Source organism: Biomphalaria glabrata, chromosome 12 (assembly GCF_947242115.1).
Source record: "Biomphalaria glabrata chromosome 12, xgBioGlab47.1, whole genome shotgun sequence".
Lineage (NCBI taxonomy): Eukaryota > Metazoa > Mollusca > Gastropoda > Planorbidae > Biomphalaria > Biomphalaria glabrata.
This window is the reverse complement of record NC_074722.1, coordinates 16,334,505-16,352,953: the sequence shown is the minus strand read 5'-3', so window position 1 is coordinate 16,352,953 and position 18,449 is coordinate 16,334,505. Positions and strand designations below refer to the sequence as shown.

At 34.8% G+C, this 18,449-nt stretch overlaps 2 protein-coding genes across 2 annotated transcripts in view; one reads left to right on the top strand and one right to left on the bottom strand.

Annotated features, from left to right (window-relative positions):
* Nucleotides 1-4,500: 4,500 nt before the first annotated feature.
* Nucleotides 4,501-16,735, top strand: LOC106053851 (protein pelota homolog). Its single transcript, XM_013209490.2, has 12 exons — nt 4,501-4,742; nt 6,740-6,832; nt 7,475-7,625; nt 7,858-7,948; nt 8,355-8,518; nt 8,831-8,891; nt 10,253-10,293; nt 10,393-10,513; nt 11,567-11,687; nt 12,194-12,265; nt 13,512-13,618; nt 14,507-16,735. The coding sequence occupies exons 1-12, from the start codon at nt 4,702-4,704 to the stop codon at nt 14,602-14,604; spliced, it is 1,161 nt and encodes a 386-aa protein (XP_013064944.2). The 5' UTR covers nt 4,501-4,701; the 3' UTR covers nt 14,605-16,735.
* LOC106053852 (carboxylic ester hydrolase LipN-like) overlaps nt 15,880-18,449 on the bottom strand; it is a 16,043-nt gene continuing 13,473 nt past the window's right edge. The window contains exon 4 of the mRNA XM_056006785.1: nt 15,880-15,921. Coding sequence (XP_055862760.1) covers nt 15,880-15,921 — 42 coding nt within the window. The remainder of the gene's footprint in view (nt 15,922-18,449) is intronic.

Here is an 18,449-nt window from a genome sequence, read left to right as displayed (position 1 = left end):
GCCACTATAGATGCTCACTAAGGGCGTTTTTTGTTTTTTTGGGTTTTTTTTTTTTTTTTTTTTGTTGTTGTTTTTTTTACAGAATCGCAACCTTGGGACCGTTAGTCGCGAAAAACCGCAAGCTTTCTAACAAACCCTTCTCTTTTATTTTCGGTATTTCCCTAAAAGCATTTCAAAAAATTACACAATTTTCGTTATTTTAAAGATTTTTTTTTCTTTTTTTCTAAGTCTACATATGGGTGAGATAAACGATTACAATAAATAAAACCAACTTGATATTTCTTTTTGATTTGAGAACAAAACACCAAAATAAATGTAGAAAGGGGAACGTTCAATGAAGTCCCAGTAGTGAATCGGTGCCTGCAAGGGCGCCGTTATCCAGTTGATCGTTACAAAGACTTTTATCCAGCAACCAGGCCTGGACATGGGGTTACCCACCCCGTGTCCTGTCTGAGAGCTCCAAGTAGTAGCGGCCATAATGACTGGGCAAAAGTGGACCGTACCACGTACACCACCGCCCCCGATACTATTAGTCCACACGCTATAATGTCAGGAGCATGCTGACCATTGGGAGCTTGTCTCATATTCCTATAATGTTACCACCACTGTTCCTTACAGAGACCGCCACTCCAGCCAATCCGGTCACTGATGACGGCCCCCTTTGTGGAACGGCGGTGCGTGCTATTTGTTCCATCCCTACCCCGAGTGAAATAAAAAAAAAAAAATCCCGCAAGGGCCTGGTTCGCTACTCGTACTTAGCCTATCTAGTTCCACTACTAGACGTTTCCACGGAGGCGCCATATGCTGAGGCGACGGGTAGCTGGAGTCCTCCGGAAAGGGGAACTGAATTTGGCATTCAATTTGGGCATTCAGAGAGTTCATCTTTTAAAATTCTCTAGGCCAACTGATGATATGAAGAAATGTAAATCGGTGTCTAAGCCGAAAAATTGCTTGCAAAAGTTGCAAAAGAAAAAAACCTAACCAATAGGAGTAGGGGGGTCACTGTCGATATATATAGGGCCTAGGCCTTATAATAGGCCTACATCGAATTGAGTAGCCGAAGCAAAGTCATAGAGTGTGCGAAGGAAATGAGAATTTAAGCGAACGTTCTAGTATTCTATTAGAATTAATTTAACGGGCCAATTATAAAATATGAGTGCGTGTAGGCCAATGTGTCGGGGACGCATTATGAATATGGGTTTTTCCAGATCAAGTCAAAAGTCTATGTCGGAGAGATCCCGATGCACGCCAGCACGGGCTAAAATAAAAATAGGGGTTTCAGAGAGCTTAGGAAAAAAAAAGAGCGGGCCGTAAAATTTCATTGTTACAGATACACTAATCACGGGCTAAAAAAATAGTACGTTATAGGTTGATCGTTTAAGTGTGGCCTGTTTATTACATTTTTTTTTAAAGAGTGTGTTCCGGTCATATTATACAATATAAGGCCTGGGAACAAATCAACAAGCATAACTGGTGTGTACTTCTAGTCCAGACTCTAATAGTAAGGCGTGTCTTCGAGTCGGAAGATTAGTGAGGAATGCAGTATTTCCCGTGGCTGCCCAGCCCCAGCCACATCCAGAGCAAGCATAATCATTGTCCGCAGGTGGTCGATTTAGATTTTCTTTTCGCCGTCTGTGTTTGTCCAAGGCAGCGGATTTTCTTTTGGTCTCAAATGTGTATCCCGCGGCCTTTGTGAGTGACCTCCAGCTGTCTCGTTCTGAGGCCGCCTGCAACCAGGTGCTCTCTTATATGTCAGCCAAGGAAAGTTGACGCCTAAGCTGGTCTTTGAAGCGTTTCCGTGGGGCGCCTCTGTTACGTCCGTCTATAGCCTACTGTGACTCCATACCGCCGTTCGCAAGGACATCGCTGTTTGTAGTGCGGTCTTGCCACCGTATGTCCATGATGGAGCGCAAAAATCTTTGGTGAAAGCACTCAAGAAGTCTTAGTTGTTTCCTGTCCATGTCTCAGAGCTATATAGAAGGGTTGAGAGAACCACCGCCTGGTAGACATTGATTTTTGTAGACAGGCGGAGCGATTTGTTCCACCAAACTCTCGCCTGAAGGCGTCCAAAAGCGCTACTGGCCCTGGCCAGACGGTTATCAACTTCCCTTGAAAGTGAGGCGTCATTTGACACTATACTACCCAGATATGTGAAGTGGTCTACCAAGTTAAGGGGCTGTCCGTTTACGGTGATCCTTGGGGCTGAGTAGGTTTTATTGGGTGACTTCTGGAACATGACTTCTGTTTTACCGAGGTTTATAGATAAACCGAAAGAGGCGGCAGCGTATGCAAATTCGTTTACCGCGTTCTGGAGATCATGTTCATTGTGAGCTAGCAGGGCGCAATCATCGGCATAGAGAAGCTCCGTTATGACCATCTCCTTTGTTTTTGTATGTGATAGTAGACGTCGAAGATTGAACACATTGCCGTTTGAATGAAACCGGATGTAGATGCCTTTGTGCAATCGCCTCCTCATTCGACCCAGCATTATGCCAAAGAAGATAGAGTAGGAGCAAGTACACAGCCCTGCTTCACGCCATTTTCTATTGGGGAGTGATCAGACAGGTCACCACTGTGTCTGATCTGGCCTTTTGTTTCACGTGAAACTGCTTGAGAATATAGCCAAAATCCTCCACAAACCATCGCGACTGACCGTGTCGAAAGCCTTGGTGAGGTCCACAAAGGCAGCGTATAGGTTTAAGTTCTACTCTTGGCATTTTTCTTTTTAATTGTCGCTGAACATATGTCATGTCAGATGTACCTCTACCAGCTCTGAAATCACATTGGCTTTCAGATAAGACCACGTCCACTAAAGGGTGGGTTAGTCGGTCGAGCAACACTCGAGCAAAGATCTTTCCTGCTACTGACAGAAGTGTAATGTCTCGATAGTTGGAGCAGTTAGACTTGTCACCATTTTTGTATAAGGATATGATTACGGAATCTCGAAGTTCCAGTGGGACCATGCATAGAGCGAACAAGTCTTTAGCGTCTTGGTTAGGGCGACACCACACATTTTGAATATTTCAGCCGGACGTCCATAAGAGCCAGGTGCCTTGTGTTTTTTGAGTTTAGATATTGCTGTCTCAATTTCCTCAAATGTCGGTGGGTCGTCGAGCTCCTCTCTTATAGTTTTCTGAGGGACATTTGCCAGCGATTCCTCCGATACGTGCCTTTTATCACCAAATAGCATACTGTAGTGTTTTGTCCAGCGATTTAGTATGTCCACCTTGCTAATTAATAGGGTAGAACCATCGGATGATCTTAGAGGTGCTGTAGTCTGGTAAGTTGGGCCATAGGCACATCGAAGCGACTCATAGAAAGAGCGTGTGTCAGCAGTGTCACCATGCCTCTGCATGTTTACGGACAACTCAAGCCACTAATTATTTTTTTCGTTCCCTGATCTTTGACTGCAGAGTCTGACAAGAAGCTTTATAGAGAGTTCTGGCTGCGTTGTCATTAGGGTTCGCAGAGCGATATTATTTTTGCTTATTCTTTAACAGTTCTTAAATTGCGGTATTGTTCTCATCAAACCAGTCTCTGTTGGGTTTACTACAGTATCCCACGACTTTGGCTGTCACGTCCTGACTGATGTCGCTCAGACTACCATTAGATAGCTGTAGATACGTCACTATTATCAGTGCTTACGCTCCCACGCTGCGGCAGAGCCTGAAACCAAGGAAAGTATATACGATGACCTGAGGAGAGTCCCGTGAAAGGTGGACACTACTGACAAACTTATTATCATGGGCGACTTCAACGCTCGAGTGGGGAACGACTACAGCGCTTGGCTAGGTGTAGGGCCTACTAGGTAGACATTGGATTGACAACTGCAACGCTAACGGCAGGCTCCTGTTGGAACTCTGCTCTGAAGCAAAGATTGCGATAACCAACACAATTTTTCAACAAAAAGCCGTTTCAAGACCACATGGATGCATCCACGCTCAAAGCATCTGCACCTGTTGGATTACATGATAGTGAGACATTGTGATGCCAGGGATGTGGTGCACACTAGAGTAACGCCGAGCGCCGACTGTTACACGAATCATCGTCTTGTCCGGACGAAGCTGAACATCCCCATCATGTGGCTTGCCTAGGGCAAAGAAGCTATAGGCTGGCTGACGTACGAGAGCGCTTCAGTCAGTTCAGAGTAATACTCGAGGCTGATCTTCGAAAGCCACAGGACGATGATCCAGTGAGTAACTGAAGCCAGCTAAAAAACGAGTCTAGACTCTAGTATCTTATAAAATGCAGACATTACTTCTAATAAGGTCCTACACATTTGTGCCATTAAAATATTTATTGAATTAATGTCAATTATAGGTCATATCAACGATTTTGGTAAAGATTTTGCTTGAAGTTCTAGATCTACATCTATTAATATAGGAATTTTAAATTAATTTTTTTTGTTCCGTAAGTATAGATTTAGAGCTAGATCTAAATTTAGTAATAAAATATTTAAAAAATTCAAAGGGGAACTCACTTTCTTACGTTCGTGGCGTATGTGGTAGTTGTTTCCCTTACATTTACATCACCATGTCGAAATACAACTGTCAACATTTTCTTCAACGCATTAACAGAAGCTTAAATATTTCTGTTATAACACTTAGATCTAGATCAACATTTTTATAGCCAAACTGTTATATAGATCTTTAATTTTGTATCCATTGTTTTAGGTCTAGCGAAGACAAAAATCTAATAATAATGAAACTAACAAATCGAAGTATTGATAAGAACAACTGCGGGTGAGTGACCATCCATCAAAATACAAATTTTACAAATCAAATCATGCGGGTATCCATCAACATTTAGAATTTTAGATATAATCTAGATCTAGACTATATCTACTATAGTCTATAGACAGTATAGTGAGATTTATAACAAACGAAATATTCACATTTGACTAGACTTGTAGAGTCACTAGAGTTCACTAGAGTGTCTAGAGTAACAGTAAATCAAAGCATCCACACAAACCTGATGCAGTCCCAGCTGCGATGGGCAGTTCACGTCTACAGAATGGAAGACCACCGCATCCCTAAACGACTCTTGTATGGCCAACTAAGCGAAGGAAAGTGCTCGCAAGGTGGTCAAAGAAAGCGTTTCAGGGACACCCTCAAAGCTTCTCTGAAGGCGTTCAGCATAGACCCAGGCACCTCTGAGACAGAGGCACATGACAGAGCATCATGGGGTCGCGCTGTGAAAACTGGCGCACAGGTTACTGAGGAAAAAAGAACAACGCTGGCAGAAGAAAAACGCCAGAAAAGAAAAGCAATCAAATGACACTAGCTCCAGCTGGAATAACCTGCCCAGTGTGCGGCCAAACATTCCGGGCTCACTTAGGTCTCACCAGCCACATGAGGAGGCATAAAACCCCAATGCAAAGCCCTCAGCCCCCTGGATGACAAAGTGGTCATCATCGAACCACGATCTATATATATATATATATATAAATGAGTAGTAGAGTCTAACACCTTTTAGTCTTAAGTAAAATCACTAAATTCCTAAATTTAGAAAGCCTTCAGTTCAAGGTAGACCACTCAATTAGCTATGGTCACAACGATGTTGCCCACACAGCAGTTTCCTCCTCCTCCATTCAGTTATAAAATGTTTGTAAAATGTTTTACCATGTTTCGGATGTTCTTCAGAGTTGAAGATAGTTTACTTCTAGTCCAAACCTCCCGCAGGATGATGAGGGATCGGGCAGGGTTTGAACCCGGGACCATTGATAAATCCAAATGACAGTCCAGTGCGTAAACCGCACGACCAGGCAGCCAGTTGGTGTGTCAAAAGATAGTGGAGGGATCCGATTCATACAGTTTGGGATCAGCATCGTCACAGATTCTGCCAGGATGTGTGCTACAAACTGCCTACTAAGGTTTACTGGCTCTTGATGTTTTCCTCAGACTTGACTTCCTTAGAAGCTTTTCCCATGTCAAGTCATTAGAATGAGAGTACATTTTTTAAAAAAATTACTAAATTGTATGACTTGTGATTGTAGAAACTAAAAACATTGAATTAGCCACATGAATGCACGTAAAAAGGTTATTTATTAAAATGTGAAAAGAAATGTTATAAGGGCTTTATTTACAAATAGATATAAAGCTGAGGTGCCAAAAACAGTCTGAGAATCTATGTAGGACTATTTTTTTAATGGGGTATGGGATACTAGAATTCATGATTAAAAATATATGTGGGTGAGCACTGTTGCGCGGGTGCAGTGAAGCTATATTGCCAGCTAGTTTATGTATATTATATATATATATATTTTTTTTTTTTCTTTGTATATTTATTCTAAATCTTTTAAAGGGCTTCTCAGTTTTCTGTTTAATCTTGATCCTTCTTTTTTTAAAATTTAAATATTAATGCCATTTTGGATTTAAACCTGTTGAGAGGAATTTTTAAAAAGTATTAATCAAAACTTTTCACAAGTAATTTTGCTTCTGAAAGTGCATGTGTGATATAAATACATTAATTGTAAGTTATGTTTTTTGTTTTTTTTTAACCTAGTTGTTTGGTTGTGCTCAGCATACATAGAAGATTTAATAAATTACTTTTTAAAACTTTAGGCTAGGCAACTTTCCTTTTTGTAAGCCTATATATATGGGTATATTTTAGTCATAATATCATGTAGTAATGTAGACTATGTATTAGATCTTTATAGGTTATTCATTGAATGAAACATTACATTCAACTCAGTAGTAAAATAATTCAATCTCATTAATGTTAATTTTTTCCTTTCCAGGTCAGTGACATTAGTGCCAGAAGAGCCTGAAGACATGTGGCACACTTACAATCTTGTTTCAGTTGGAGATACAATCAGATCAACAACCATTCGGTTCATTTAATTTATTTTTAAGTTTACATATAATATATATTCAAAAACATCATCCGTAATAGCAATATAGATATCAAGTTATTGCATAGTGTTTTAAGTTCATTAATAACATTTTTAAAAAATGTGCAGATTTGAAATAAAACTTTCTCCTGGATGAGAAATTTAATCAATATTTTCAATGCTCAAAGCACATCTTCACTGACCATTTTTCTGTGTAGTTCATCTTATGATTACTTTGGTATAATAAGTAGCTGGCAATAATAGGGGAGCATTTTTTTTCTGCATAGTTAATCTTATGGTTTTTACACCTTGATGAGTGGCTGTGATCTTATTCAGTGGGACTAAGAGTATTATGATAAGTCCTCCATGGGGATGTTGACCTTAACTTCTTTAATTTAAGCATTTAAACAAAATAGTGGTTCTTGTGTTGTTATAGCTTCAATTTAAAACAAAAACCATCATTTTGCTCTGTACACAAACAGGGCTGTGGGTTCCACACTTTACTTTCCAATACTTTATAGTGTGCAATAATGGTTTCAGAAACATGTCATTCAGTTTTTTAAGGTAGACATGATTTTCTTTGAACTAATGTCAACAATATTTTAGCTTTTTGTTATTAAATTTCCACTTCAATACTGCCAGAAAAGTTCAGACTGAATCAGCGACAGGAAGTGTAAATGTCAACAAAGTGCGTACAACTCTTACCATTCAAGTGGAGAGCATCGACTTTGATACTCAAGCATGTGTTCTCAGAGTCAGTGGTAGAAATGTTCAGGAGAACCAATATGTGAAGGTAACATGATAAATCTTTTTTTTTTTGTTTTTATTTCAAATATATTTGCTTAATTCTTAAAGTTCTTTGTTTTTTGCTTTTAAACAGTAAAGGCTAATATATATGACTTTCTGAATTGTAGCATCATTGCTGTAAGACTGATTTCTTGTAGTGTGAATTGACTCTAGCATTTTAAGTTAATTTTATTTCAGAAGATATCTCTATGCATTACATAATGATTGTTTCATTTTAGATGGGAGCTTACCACACTTTACTACTTGAGATGAACCGTCAGTTCACATTAACCAAACAGGAATGGGATAGTGTTGCCTTGGACAGAATAGGTAATAAAAGTCTTTTAGTTTTGAAGTAGCTTAAAAAAATCAATTTTATTCCTCTAAGTGTATTCTAATGTAAGCTATTTTCCTTAACAAAATTTATAACAGTAACAAAAGGGGCTTCAATAGCATTAATTTTAATAGAGATTTATATAATTTGATAATGAACAACTGTCTAATTAATATTAATTTTGTTTGTTGTAGTTTTTTTTATATTTTAAATTATTAATATTATTTTTATAATATAAAGAAGCATTACAAATTTATATGACATTTAACAAATTTACACATTTATCCTTGTTAAAAAATTATGGGTTATATTTCTGTGCCTAGCTTTCAGATTAAGATGGATTAGATTAGTAAACTAATACTCTAAAATAAAATAAATTCAATGAATCCCTCATGTTTGCAGACACAGCCTGTGATCCAGCCCAGCATGCCGATCTTATGGCCATCATCATGCAGGAGGGTATAGCTCATGTTTGTCTGGTCACCCCTAGCATGACCTTGGTTAGGGCTAAAATAGAGACCAACATCCCCAGGAAAAGAAAAGGCATGTGTGATCAGCATACAAAGGTAAGCAACTGTTTCAATTTTGTGCTCACCAGTAAACAAAAGAACCATTACAGTCATGTATTGGAAGTAATGGTACAAAATCAGGCACAATTAGACAAAGTAAAATGTATAATTAATTCTATTATTCAGGTATCTTTGTCATATGTATTTATCAAAAGGCATTTTGAATTTTAAGTTAATACAAAAAATAGTTAAAACATTTATTTTCATGAAAAATTAGTCATGCATTGTTCTAAAATTATGTTCTTTTTGTGTTTATAAAATATGTTCTTTATGTTTAATGCGTTACCTTTGACCATTCTTTGTTTCTAGGGTCTGTATAGATTTTATGATCAGATCATTCAAGCTTTTCAACGTCATGTGAACTTTGACAGTAAGAGAAATTTTTTGGATTTAAAAATAGTTTGGTTAAATGATTGTCTTAGAAAATTTTTTTCTCTCTATGAATTACATTCTTTAAATCTTAATCAAAAGATTGAGATAAAAACATTTGCTTATACAACTGTGTTACTTCCTCTCATGTTTGCTACCTCGCTAAAGAAACCTTTATTTTCTGTATAATGAAGTTGATTGTATCTAAAACACTCCTATGATAGATCATACATTGATTTGAAAGCCTATAAATGAAACATATTCAGTCAAGTTTTCATGGAGTGATTGCAATTAACTTGTATATTTCATAAGGAATCAAATAGTGTATTTGTGTAATAAGTTATGTTATATAGCAATGTACCATTTTATTCAGTAAAACTGATAGACATTTTAGCATTTTAAAAAAAAAGTACATTTGACTAGTGATATTAAATTATTATTCATATAGTTTTTTTTTTTTTCAAATGCTCTTATTTAATAAAAATAATTAATATCCTATCAAGTAGTACTTTGCTCATCTTAGATCAAAATTAAAATTCTTATTCAAATTTAGTTTTAACATTTAAAAAATCTAAAAATGTTTAATTAAAATTTCATGATGGTATCAATCAAATTCATCTTAGCTATTCTTCATTTTTAGTTTTTGTGGGTTGAAATATTCCAAATCATTTCTAATGCTATGTTTTAAAAATTATTTTACCAAAATGTGATTTTTAAATAATTATAATGTTGTATTTTGTCCAAAGTAAAAGTAATAACTCTTTAAAAATTTGCAAACATATAAACACACACACAGACAAAGAAGTGATATGTCATGATTTTTTTTTGAGAGAAAGCTGTGTTGTATTTTCTCCACAATCATCTAACATACGCAGATTTGGAGGTGCCGAATCTTGGTGAAGATAGGGATTTTGAATTTCAAGATTTTAGGGTGTTCCTGAGTCCACCCAACTCTAATGGGTACCTGACTTTAATTGGGGAAAGTAAAGGCAGTTGGTCATTGTGCTGGCCACATGACACCTTGCTTGTTAACTGTTTGCCAAAGAAACAGATGACCTCAACCATGCCCTATAGATCGCAAGGTCTGAAAGGGGAACTTTTTTTTTTTTTTTTAGAAGATTCTATGTCATTTTTTTCCCACCTAATATTGAGTTCAGTTAACTTTTCACTGGTCATCTGATTATGCGTAGTCATACACCTTGGACCAGCTTTGACTTTTCATCCATCTTACACTTTGGACAGATGTAATAAAAAAATAATTTCCACCTGAAAATCAGGTGTTATTAATTAAAATGCAACTATTGCTTTTTTTATCAGTTTTTGCTTCAGTTTCTATCACACTGTTTTCTCCTCTTTCATTAGTTGTGAAATGTGTTTTGATAGCAAGTCCTGGATTTGTCAAGGTATTCTTTGATCATATTTACCCATAGATTTGTTCAATAGGCTGTACATGGAATGATCTTAGTTTTTCACTGTCTTTGCTTGTACTTTGTTGTCTTTAGGATCAGTTTGCTGACTACTTGTTTGCTCAAGCTGTGAAGTCAGATGATAAAACTATCCTAGAGAACAAATCCAAGTTTATTTTGGTGCACTCCTCTTCAGGGTTCAAGCATTCTTTGAAAGGTAATGGACTTTTTTTTTTGCCTTGTAAAACACATAGCCAATCATTATTTGCATTTAGAAAGACACAAATGAGCTGGATCAATACATCTTTTCATAACTCATTCCTGAACATATAATTTGTATATTTTAAATTTGATTTGGCATCCCTGCACATAAATTAGGATTGACTAACACCCCTAGGAAAATAATTAGATTGACAGTTTTCTTTTTGTAATAAATTTTTAAGTGAGATGTGTGGCTGAGTGGACAAAACTTCTATGGCTTGACCACCTAATAAGTGAGCTCGTGTTAGAATCCCATCTCGAGCAGAGTTGTGTTTGCTGAGCGCCTCAAGATAGCACTAAAACCTTCTCCCAAATACCTTGTCCCCCCTCCCAATGAGCCACAAAAAGAGTTTTGACCATAGTACACTGAGCAATGCTATAAGCATGAAAGATGTGTTAAATAAAAGCAATAAAAAAATTTTTTAAATTGCACAATTTCATTCTTAAATAGTAGATGTACTTTCCTGAACGTGAAGTCTGTTTATGTGACTGAAATACTTGTGTTTTGAATGTGAACTTAATGTTTTTTTTATCTAATGATATGATTTTCTTATAGTGTGACTGTTTAGTTTAGCACCTAACTGTTTAGTTTAGCACCTAACTTGCACTATTTTATGTACGCTTCTTCGAATGAAATCAGTGCTAAGTGATTGATTGGAGGTATGTGAAATATATAATAAATGATGTTGGTCTCATTCAATACAGGGCAGATTTTTGTGTTGATGATTACTTTAAAAGGACTAAATGTTATATAGTTATATTATAAAGTTCCATACTTGTGTGTGAATGTGGTCATATTTGATTTAGTAAGAACCATTCTGGAGCAAATTATTAATTGTATCTTGGTTGTTTTCTCTAAGCCATTGTATAGATATCTTCTAATGTACCTCTTTTATATAGTTTAAGAAATCTTCAAAAATTTCCTTACCTGACAACTTTGCAGAGTCAACTATAACCTGTTACTAACCCCTTTTATTTGATTGAATACTAAGTTTAATTTACTTCCCAGAAGTCCTTGCTGACCCAGCTATATCTGTCAAGCTTGCTGACACTAAAGCAGCCGGAGAGGTGAAAGCATTGGATGACTTCTATACCATGCTCCAGACTGACCCTAACCGAGCCTATTATGGGTACACAATATCTTTGCAGTCTTATGATTAGACATGATTATCATTATGATTTACTATATTTACTTACTTTCATTAATTTCTACACATGTTTTAAAAAAAGGGCACTTTTAGAACAGTTTACTTTCATACTGCAATCTTTTTTCTCAACCACATATGATATACATAAAGTAAAACCAATATATCTAAATGATATTTTTGTTAATGATAACATAGGTAAATATTGTTTTTTCCATTTCTTAACAATTTTAGTTGTATAAATATTACAATAATACACTTGTGATTAAATATGCTTATTGTGTGGAAATTATTTTGTTTTTTACCTGATTTAATCATACTTTAAAATTAACTAGAATATTGAAATCATTGCATAATGTTTAACCATTAGGTTGAATTCATTTTCTTTTAAAGGACTATTAATTTTTTTTTATCACAGAAACATTTTTTTTCTTCTGAATATCAAAGTTAGAAAATGTGTTTCTTAATTCTGGTACTCTCTGACTTCACAGAATCAAACATTGTGAGAGAGCAGCAGAGCAACAAGCTATTGAGGTGTTGATGGTATCAGATGAACTCTTTAGGTAAGAATTTGTTTAACCAATCAATTGAATCATGGAATAGCTATTTCAATAATAGGGCAACATACTTTGACAAGTTCATTGTCTAACACGAAATAAATATGATAGATTGGTTCCATTGTATTAAAATCATGGTTAATGATCTGTTATTTCTTTGAGAATTTAAGCTTTTAGAAACTTATTTCATGACCCTGCAAAGGTATATATAGATGCAAAAATAAAAAAGTTTCAAGAATAAGTTTCATTCTATCCATTTGTTTCAGACCAAAAAAAAACCTAAGAAGGTTTAATTCAATGAACTACCATACTTGTTTCTGCCTTTTAGATACAAATTTCAATATTTCCATGTAGCTAGATAATGTTAAATGTGGATGTACTATCAAATAATTATTTTCAGTAACTTGAAAGAAGATTGATAATTGAACTTGGTCTATAAAACATGTAAGTTTATTTCTGAGGTGCTGACAGGCTTGCAATTGATCAAATACTTTTTTTTAAAAATCAGAAGTTGACAATTTGGCTCCTTCAGTTGGCATTAATAATTCTTTGTCTATTAAGTAGCTTTAAGGAGCTGAAAATAAAACTGACCTTTATTTAATTTAATAAATTTAATGCTGCATTCCATTTTTGTTGCGATATTGTATATATATTTTGGAATCTGTTTCAGTTAATAGTAAAGAGAAGTAAAATTCCCAGGGGCAGATGATGTAAAGGTCATCTGTTTCTGTAACCCCCAGTTAACAATGGATGTCATGTCGCCAGCACAATGACCTACCACCTTTACTTATTCCCCAATTAATGTCAGGTACCCATTAGAGCTGGGTGGACTCAGAGGCGCCCTGAAGACCCCAAAAGTAAAAATCCCAGTCTTCATGAGGATTTGAACCCGGGATTCCCGGTTTGGAAAGCCAAGCACTTTTCCTGTCAGCCACTGCCACTCCTTTAATTAATTAAACAAGAAATTATTTTGTAAATAATTAGTTTTGGGATAGATCAAAAGTAGCATGTGAGGTCAGAGCTTAGATCTAGAACTGTTATATTTATTTTTCACTACACAAAATTTAAACACACACTTTAAGTTTAAAATCTTAACAATAAAAATGTCAGCTGCTAGGTGATATGTATTTGTTCTTTTCAAGTTTATGCCTTAAAGTTTTCCTTTAGTAATGCTAACAGTTTTAGAATATGTTTTATGTAAGTTAACTTAATTTTGGCAATGGGTTATAAATTTTACAAAATATTCTTGTAGAGCTCAAAATGTTGCTCAGAGAAAGAGATATGTGTCCCTTGTTGATTCTGTAAAAGAAAATGGCGCTGAAGTGAAAATTTTTTCCAGCCTCCACGTGTCTGGTGAACGTAAGTAAATAGACAGTGGAATATTCATGTTTACAAATACAATTTCACCATCATCTTCATGTAACAAATAGGTGCAAAGGCTTTTTGCTATCCTCCAAAAGCATTTTCATGTGTTCCTAAGATTTAGTAATCATATTTCATTCAAATACATATAACATTTCATTTGCTTGTTATGGTTTCGGAAAACATGCATTTTTGTTTTTAATGATTACATATAGGTATGAAGGTTGCCCTTACTTTTCATTTTTCATCCATTATATTTAAAATTATATATCAGTATATATATATATATAGAGAGAGTGGCCAGGGCGAAATAGCGCTGAACCATCAAAAAGCTGATAGAAGAAGCAGGTTTATCTGCAACTAACCTAGCCCACCGATACCACGTATGCGGCTGACTTTTTAAAGTGAGGATTGGATTTAACAGTCATCTTCGAGTCCATAGGAAATGAGAAATGTGCTCGTTTTCGACTATGAAGGAGGATATATATATGTCGGTGTACATCTTTTAACAAAATAAGTGTAATTTATTTAAACAAAGGAGTATACACCAAATTACACTAATTACTAATTACATTCTTAAAAATGTGGTACTCATCAAGATTGCTCTTCAATGCAATCAAGTCTTATCAATTTGGCTTTGTAGCTGTCTATGTTAACATTGCACTGAGTAAAACAAATTTCTTAGAACCCAATGAAGTGACCAACTTAGATTCCCACTTAAAATTAATTCAATTTTTAAAGTAAGTTTTCCACTTATGACATTATGTAATAACAGTTTGAATGAGAACTGACAATTTTTTTTTTGATTTACAATCTTCAGAACTTTTCACATTGACTTCCATTTGGACCTCATCTAACAGATTCATTTACTTTCTCTTCTAACAGAGCTGGGTCAGCTGACTGGCGTGGCTGCTATTCTCAGGTTTCCCATGCCAGATGAGGATGAAGATGAGGATCAAGCTGAAGACTCAGATAATGATTGATGTACATTAAGATATCGATAAATTTTGACTAAACTGCAGTTAAACCTCAAAATATTGAGCTTAAATCTATTTGACCATTTCATTGAAATGATATTTTTTTGGGTAGGTTTCTGACTTTGAGTTAGAAATGAAAATTTTGTCATCCTTTAAGACATAACTTCACATTGTGTTTGAGATGCAAGTGTGAAGTGCATATCATATGGCCTTTCAGTGTCACCAGTCCTTGTTAAGCTTATCTAGAATTTTCTTTATGAATATATATAAAAAAAAAAATAATTTGTCAAAGCAGATGTTTCAAGTTCAGTTTTAGGATAATTAGCTATTTATAAGACTATTCTCTAACTTGGTCTTTTAAAAAAAATTGTCCTTATTGGCATTGGTCCTTTCTTTCTTTCTTGTTGTTGTTTTATTGATCAAACAACGGTGTATTTATTTTCTCTCCCAGACAAAGATATGATTTATTTATTGAACATGTTTGTACATAAACTATTGCTTCAGTGAATTGTCATTTGAGTCATTTTGAATAGTTGACTATTCACATGTACAAAGGCTGGGTCAGAGAGTGTGTCTGTACTGAATGTGAAACATGAATGTTAATATATACTTGTCATTCATATGTAGATGTCCTAAACAAAGGTATTCTTGTGACAGGGTAGTTGTTATTGCTTGTTGGTGCTTGATAGAAAGTATTTCAACCTATCAGACAAAATGTTTGTTCTTTTTAGCTCACCTTTGATGTTACATTCATCATGAGGGGGACTTATTTACTATTAACCAGATCTATGTAATATAAATATATGAAAATATATGAATAAGAATAGAGTTGTTTATCAAACTACAATGCTGTGGCTATTTCTATCTTGTTTAAATTAGTTTTGTCATCTGATAGTTTTTTAATATTGAAATTAGAGGGTTTTGAATTCAAATCTAGTAGTAAATTTACCATACAGCTCAGGCTACCCTAGACATGTAATAGGTTTAATTCTACAATCAATGATAGTATTAATGGAGTCACAGAACTCTTCAAGAATTTTCCAATTATATGCTTATCCTTTGTTTTTTAATTTTTGAATGTGTTTAAAAAGACAAAATAGTTTTCATGGTGACCTTGCACTGCACAAGTAATTAGATATAAATATGTAGAAATTAGGGTTCTATTTTTGGTATGAATGTTCTGTTGTTTCACCGCCTGCAATGAGAACTCAATAACAAATGTTTAGTGAACATTATTTCTACCAATAAAAAATGATTTGGGTGCTGGCTGAAGAAAGTCTGCTACAAGAAAGTAGTAAACCATTTAGCGGCAGGCTGTTTCAACTGAACAAAAAAGTTGTTGACAAATAATGTTGGCTACATATACAGCAACCATTGTTTTGCTCTGTTTGGACAATTCAAGTGCCTATACAGTTGAATCCAGTTAATCAGACTACATCCAAATGCGATTGTTTTGATTAGATTAACAGGATTCAACTGTATACTAGGTTTGTTTTGGTATTTTAGGATTTGGTCTGAATAAAATTCTGGTCCAAATAACTGGTAGTCTGTTAAACCAGATTTGTCTGTATCTAAAGTTGATGTTTAGGAACTAGTTTTTTTCTTTTCATTTTGATTTTTGAAAAAAAACTTTGTACTGTACTTATAATAAAGGCAAAAAAAATTTTCCATTTATAGCTGCAAGCTTTGTAAAGGAATTAATTAAGTATGTTGTAAAAAAAAATCTATAGGTCAGTTTGTGTTAGGTGTAGGCATTTTAAAGTTTCTAGTCCATAAGTTGTAGCCCTGACAAGAGTCATAGTGCTAGATATCTCATGTGCATTTGATTAAGTTGTCCAAGTATATTTTAATTTGTTGAATCATTGGGGGCAGGTGTATGTATGGTTCACAACTTGTCTGAAAATGTCATGATATTACACATTTCTAGAGAATGTAATGTACATTAATGCTTAACTAATATAGACTAAATGATTTTATATCTTCATTCTTATGTATCTTTTTTTTGTCTGTTCTATGGATATTATGTCATGAAACTTTTGTCTGGTGTATAACTCTGTGTATACAACCTTGAGCCTTGTCTGACTGTATGACTTGAATGTTTGGTTCTGACAGAATAAATGACCACTAACCCTTGAAATTGAGTTATTTGTTAGTATAATGATAACATTAAGGGAGAAAAGTTTGGTTCATTTGTTTGATAATGATGGCAGTATCTAACAGAATAGTTTGAATGTTGGAACAAAAAAATCAAACATTAATATTTTCAACTTGTGACATCCTGTGTGTCTCCTCTGCGTACTTGAAAACAAAGCAAAACATTTAAGTCATACAATCTGTCATGTTTGACTAATTTATCCATCACATTTTTAATTCTGTTGGTCTACACATACAGTACGTTGAAATTTGACAGGCTACACAAGAGTAAAATAAAGTATACTCACAGAGTAGTGAATAATAAAACAAGTTTATTGTCAAGTTGAAAGCACAATTGTAAATAAAATCCAACAATGAACACACAAGCAGTGACGTAGACAACATGGCCACAACTCAGAAGGTGTCAGCAAAAAAAAAAATAGTTTGCGTCCAACGTTCACAGTTATTGCACAGTGGCAGAAGTGAAAGTTTAACAGAAGGGGAAAAATCGTTTACTGTGAATACAATGAACATGGTTTTAGAACTACAGTGGTCAAATAATGTTTGTAAGCAGGTTTCAAGGCATGAAACAGACCTACAAATAATAATAGCACAGTGGCATCTTTGTGAAAACCTAGTAGATGATTATCTGATCATTCATTAGCAGTAACACCACAATTTCAACCCATAATGAAGCATGAAATACACAAGCCTCATACAGCTTTCGTACCAGACAATGTGTGTTATTAGTTTATGAAAACATTACACAGTTGTACTTGCAAATCAAAAATTAAAATAAATAATGCATAACATCAAAAGCCAGTTGCCCGGAAACTGTCTCTGCTATAGTTAACCGAGAAAAAAACACAACATAATTTAATAATTACATTTATTTGTAAAACGCTTTCATGCCCAGATTGACATTCATTGAAGCAGCAAACATTTACCAAGAACTAGAAAATGCAAAAAAATTTGGAAATTCACGAGCATCAGAGTGTTGAAGTGCCAATCTATTTGCATATATAATTAAACCATGACTAAATTTGGTTCATTTTATTTCCCTTTTTTTTTCATTTTTTTTAAATAGCTCAACTTAGATCTATATTAATTCAATATATATAGGCCCTACATGTTCTGTTGGTGGTCACATGTTAACTAATTAGCAAACATTCACGTGTTTTAAATGAGCCTGCACATAGTCTAGATTTAGTTTGATAGGCTATCAGAATTACATCTACACGATTTTGCCGCGCACCAAATCCAAACTTAAAAGTATTTGAATTCTCTAGATCTTCTTGATAAACTGATACACAATTGGTGTAGCAATTCGCTCCTGCTTAGTGCTTGAACTAATTATCTAATATCAAAATCACATACAATGCCAGCATTTAGGTTTGAAATTGTAATTTAAAATTTCCCTGTTCCTTTAAAACAACAACATCGAGTATTTAAATTAGTTTCTGTCTTGTACTTTTATGTAATCTATGTAAGATTTATAATTACGAGTGAGCATTAAGAAACGAGAAAATGTTAGGAATAAAAACAACAACAGACATAGAGGTGTCGGCTCTATCAAGTAGGCTATTTTTAGATGAGATAGTGTATCTTAACATCGTGATGGCATAGCTCGGCTTGAAAAACAAAACCAAAAGTTAGAGAACAAGTTGGCAGGTAGCAGTCTTGCTTGCTTATGACACAGTGTAAGAGTTTGTATTGGT

Bases quoted from the DNA above. Each gene is read 5' to 3' on its own strand.
- LOC106053851 (XM_013209490.2), top strand. From the start codon at position 4,702: ATGAAACTAACAAATCGAAGTATTGATAAGAACAACTGCGG. The intron at 8,892-10,252 runs GTAAGAGAAATT...CTCTTTCATTAG, and splicing joins ACGTCATGTGAACTTTGACA to TTGTGAAATGTGTTTTGATA. The intron at 11,688-12,193 runs GTACACAATATC...CTGACTTCACAG, and splicing joins CCTAACCGAGCCTATTATGG to AATCAAACATTGTGAGAGAG.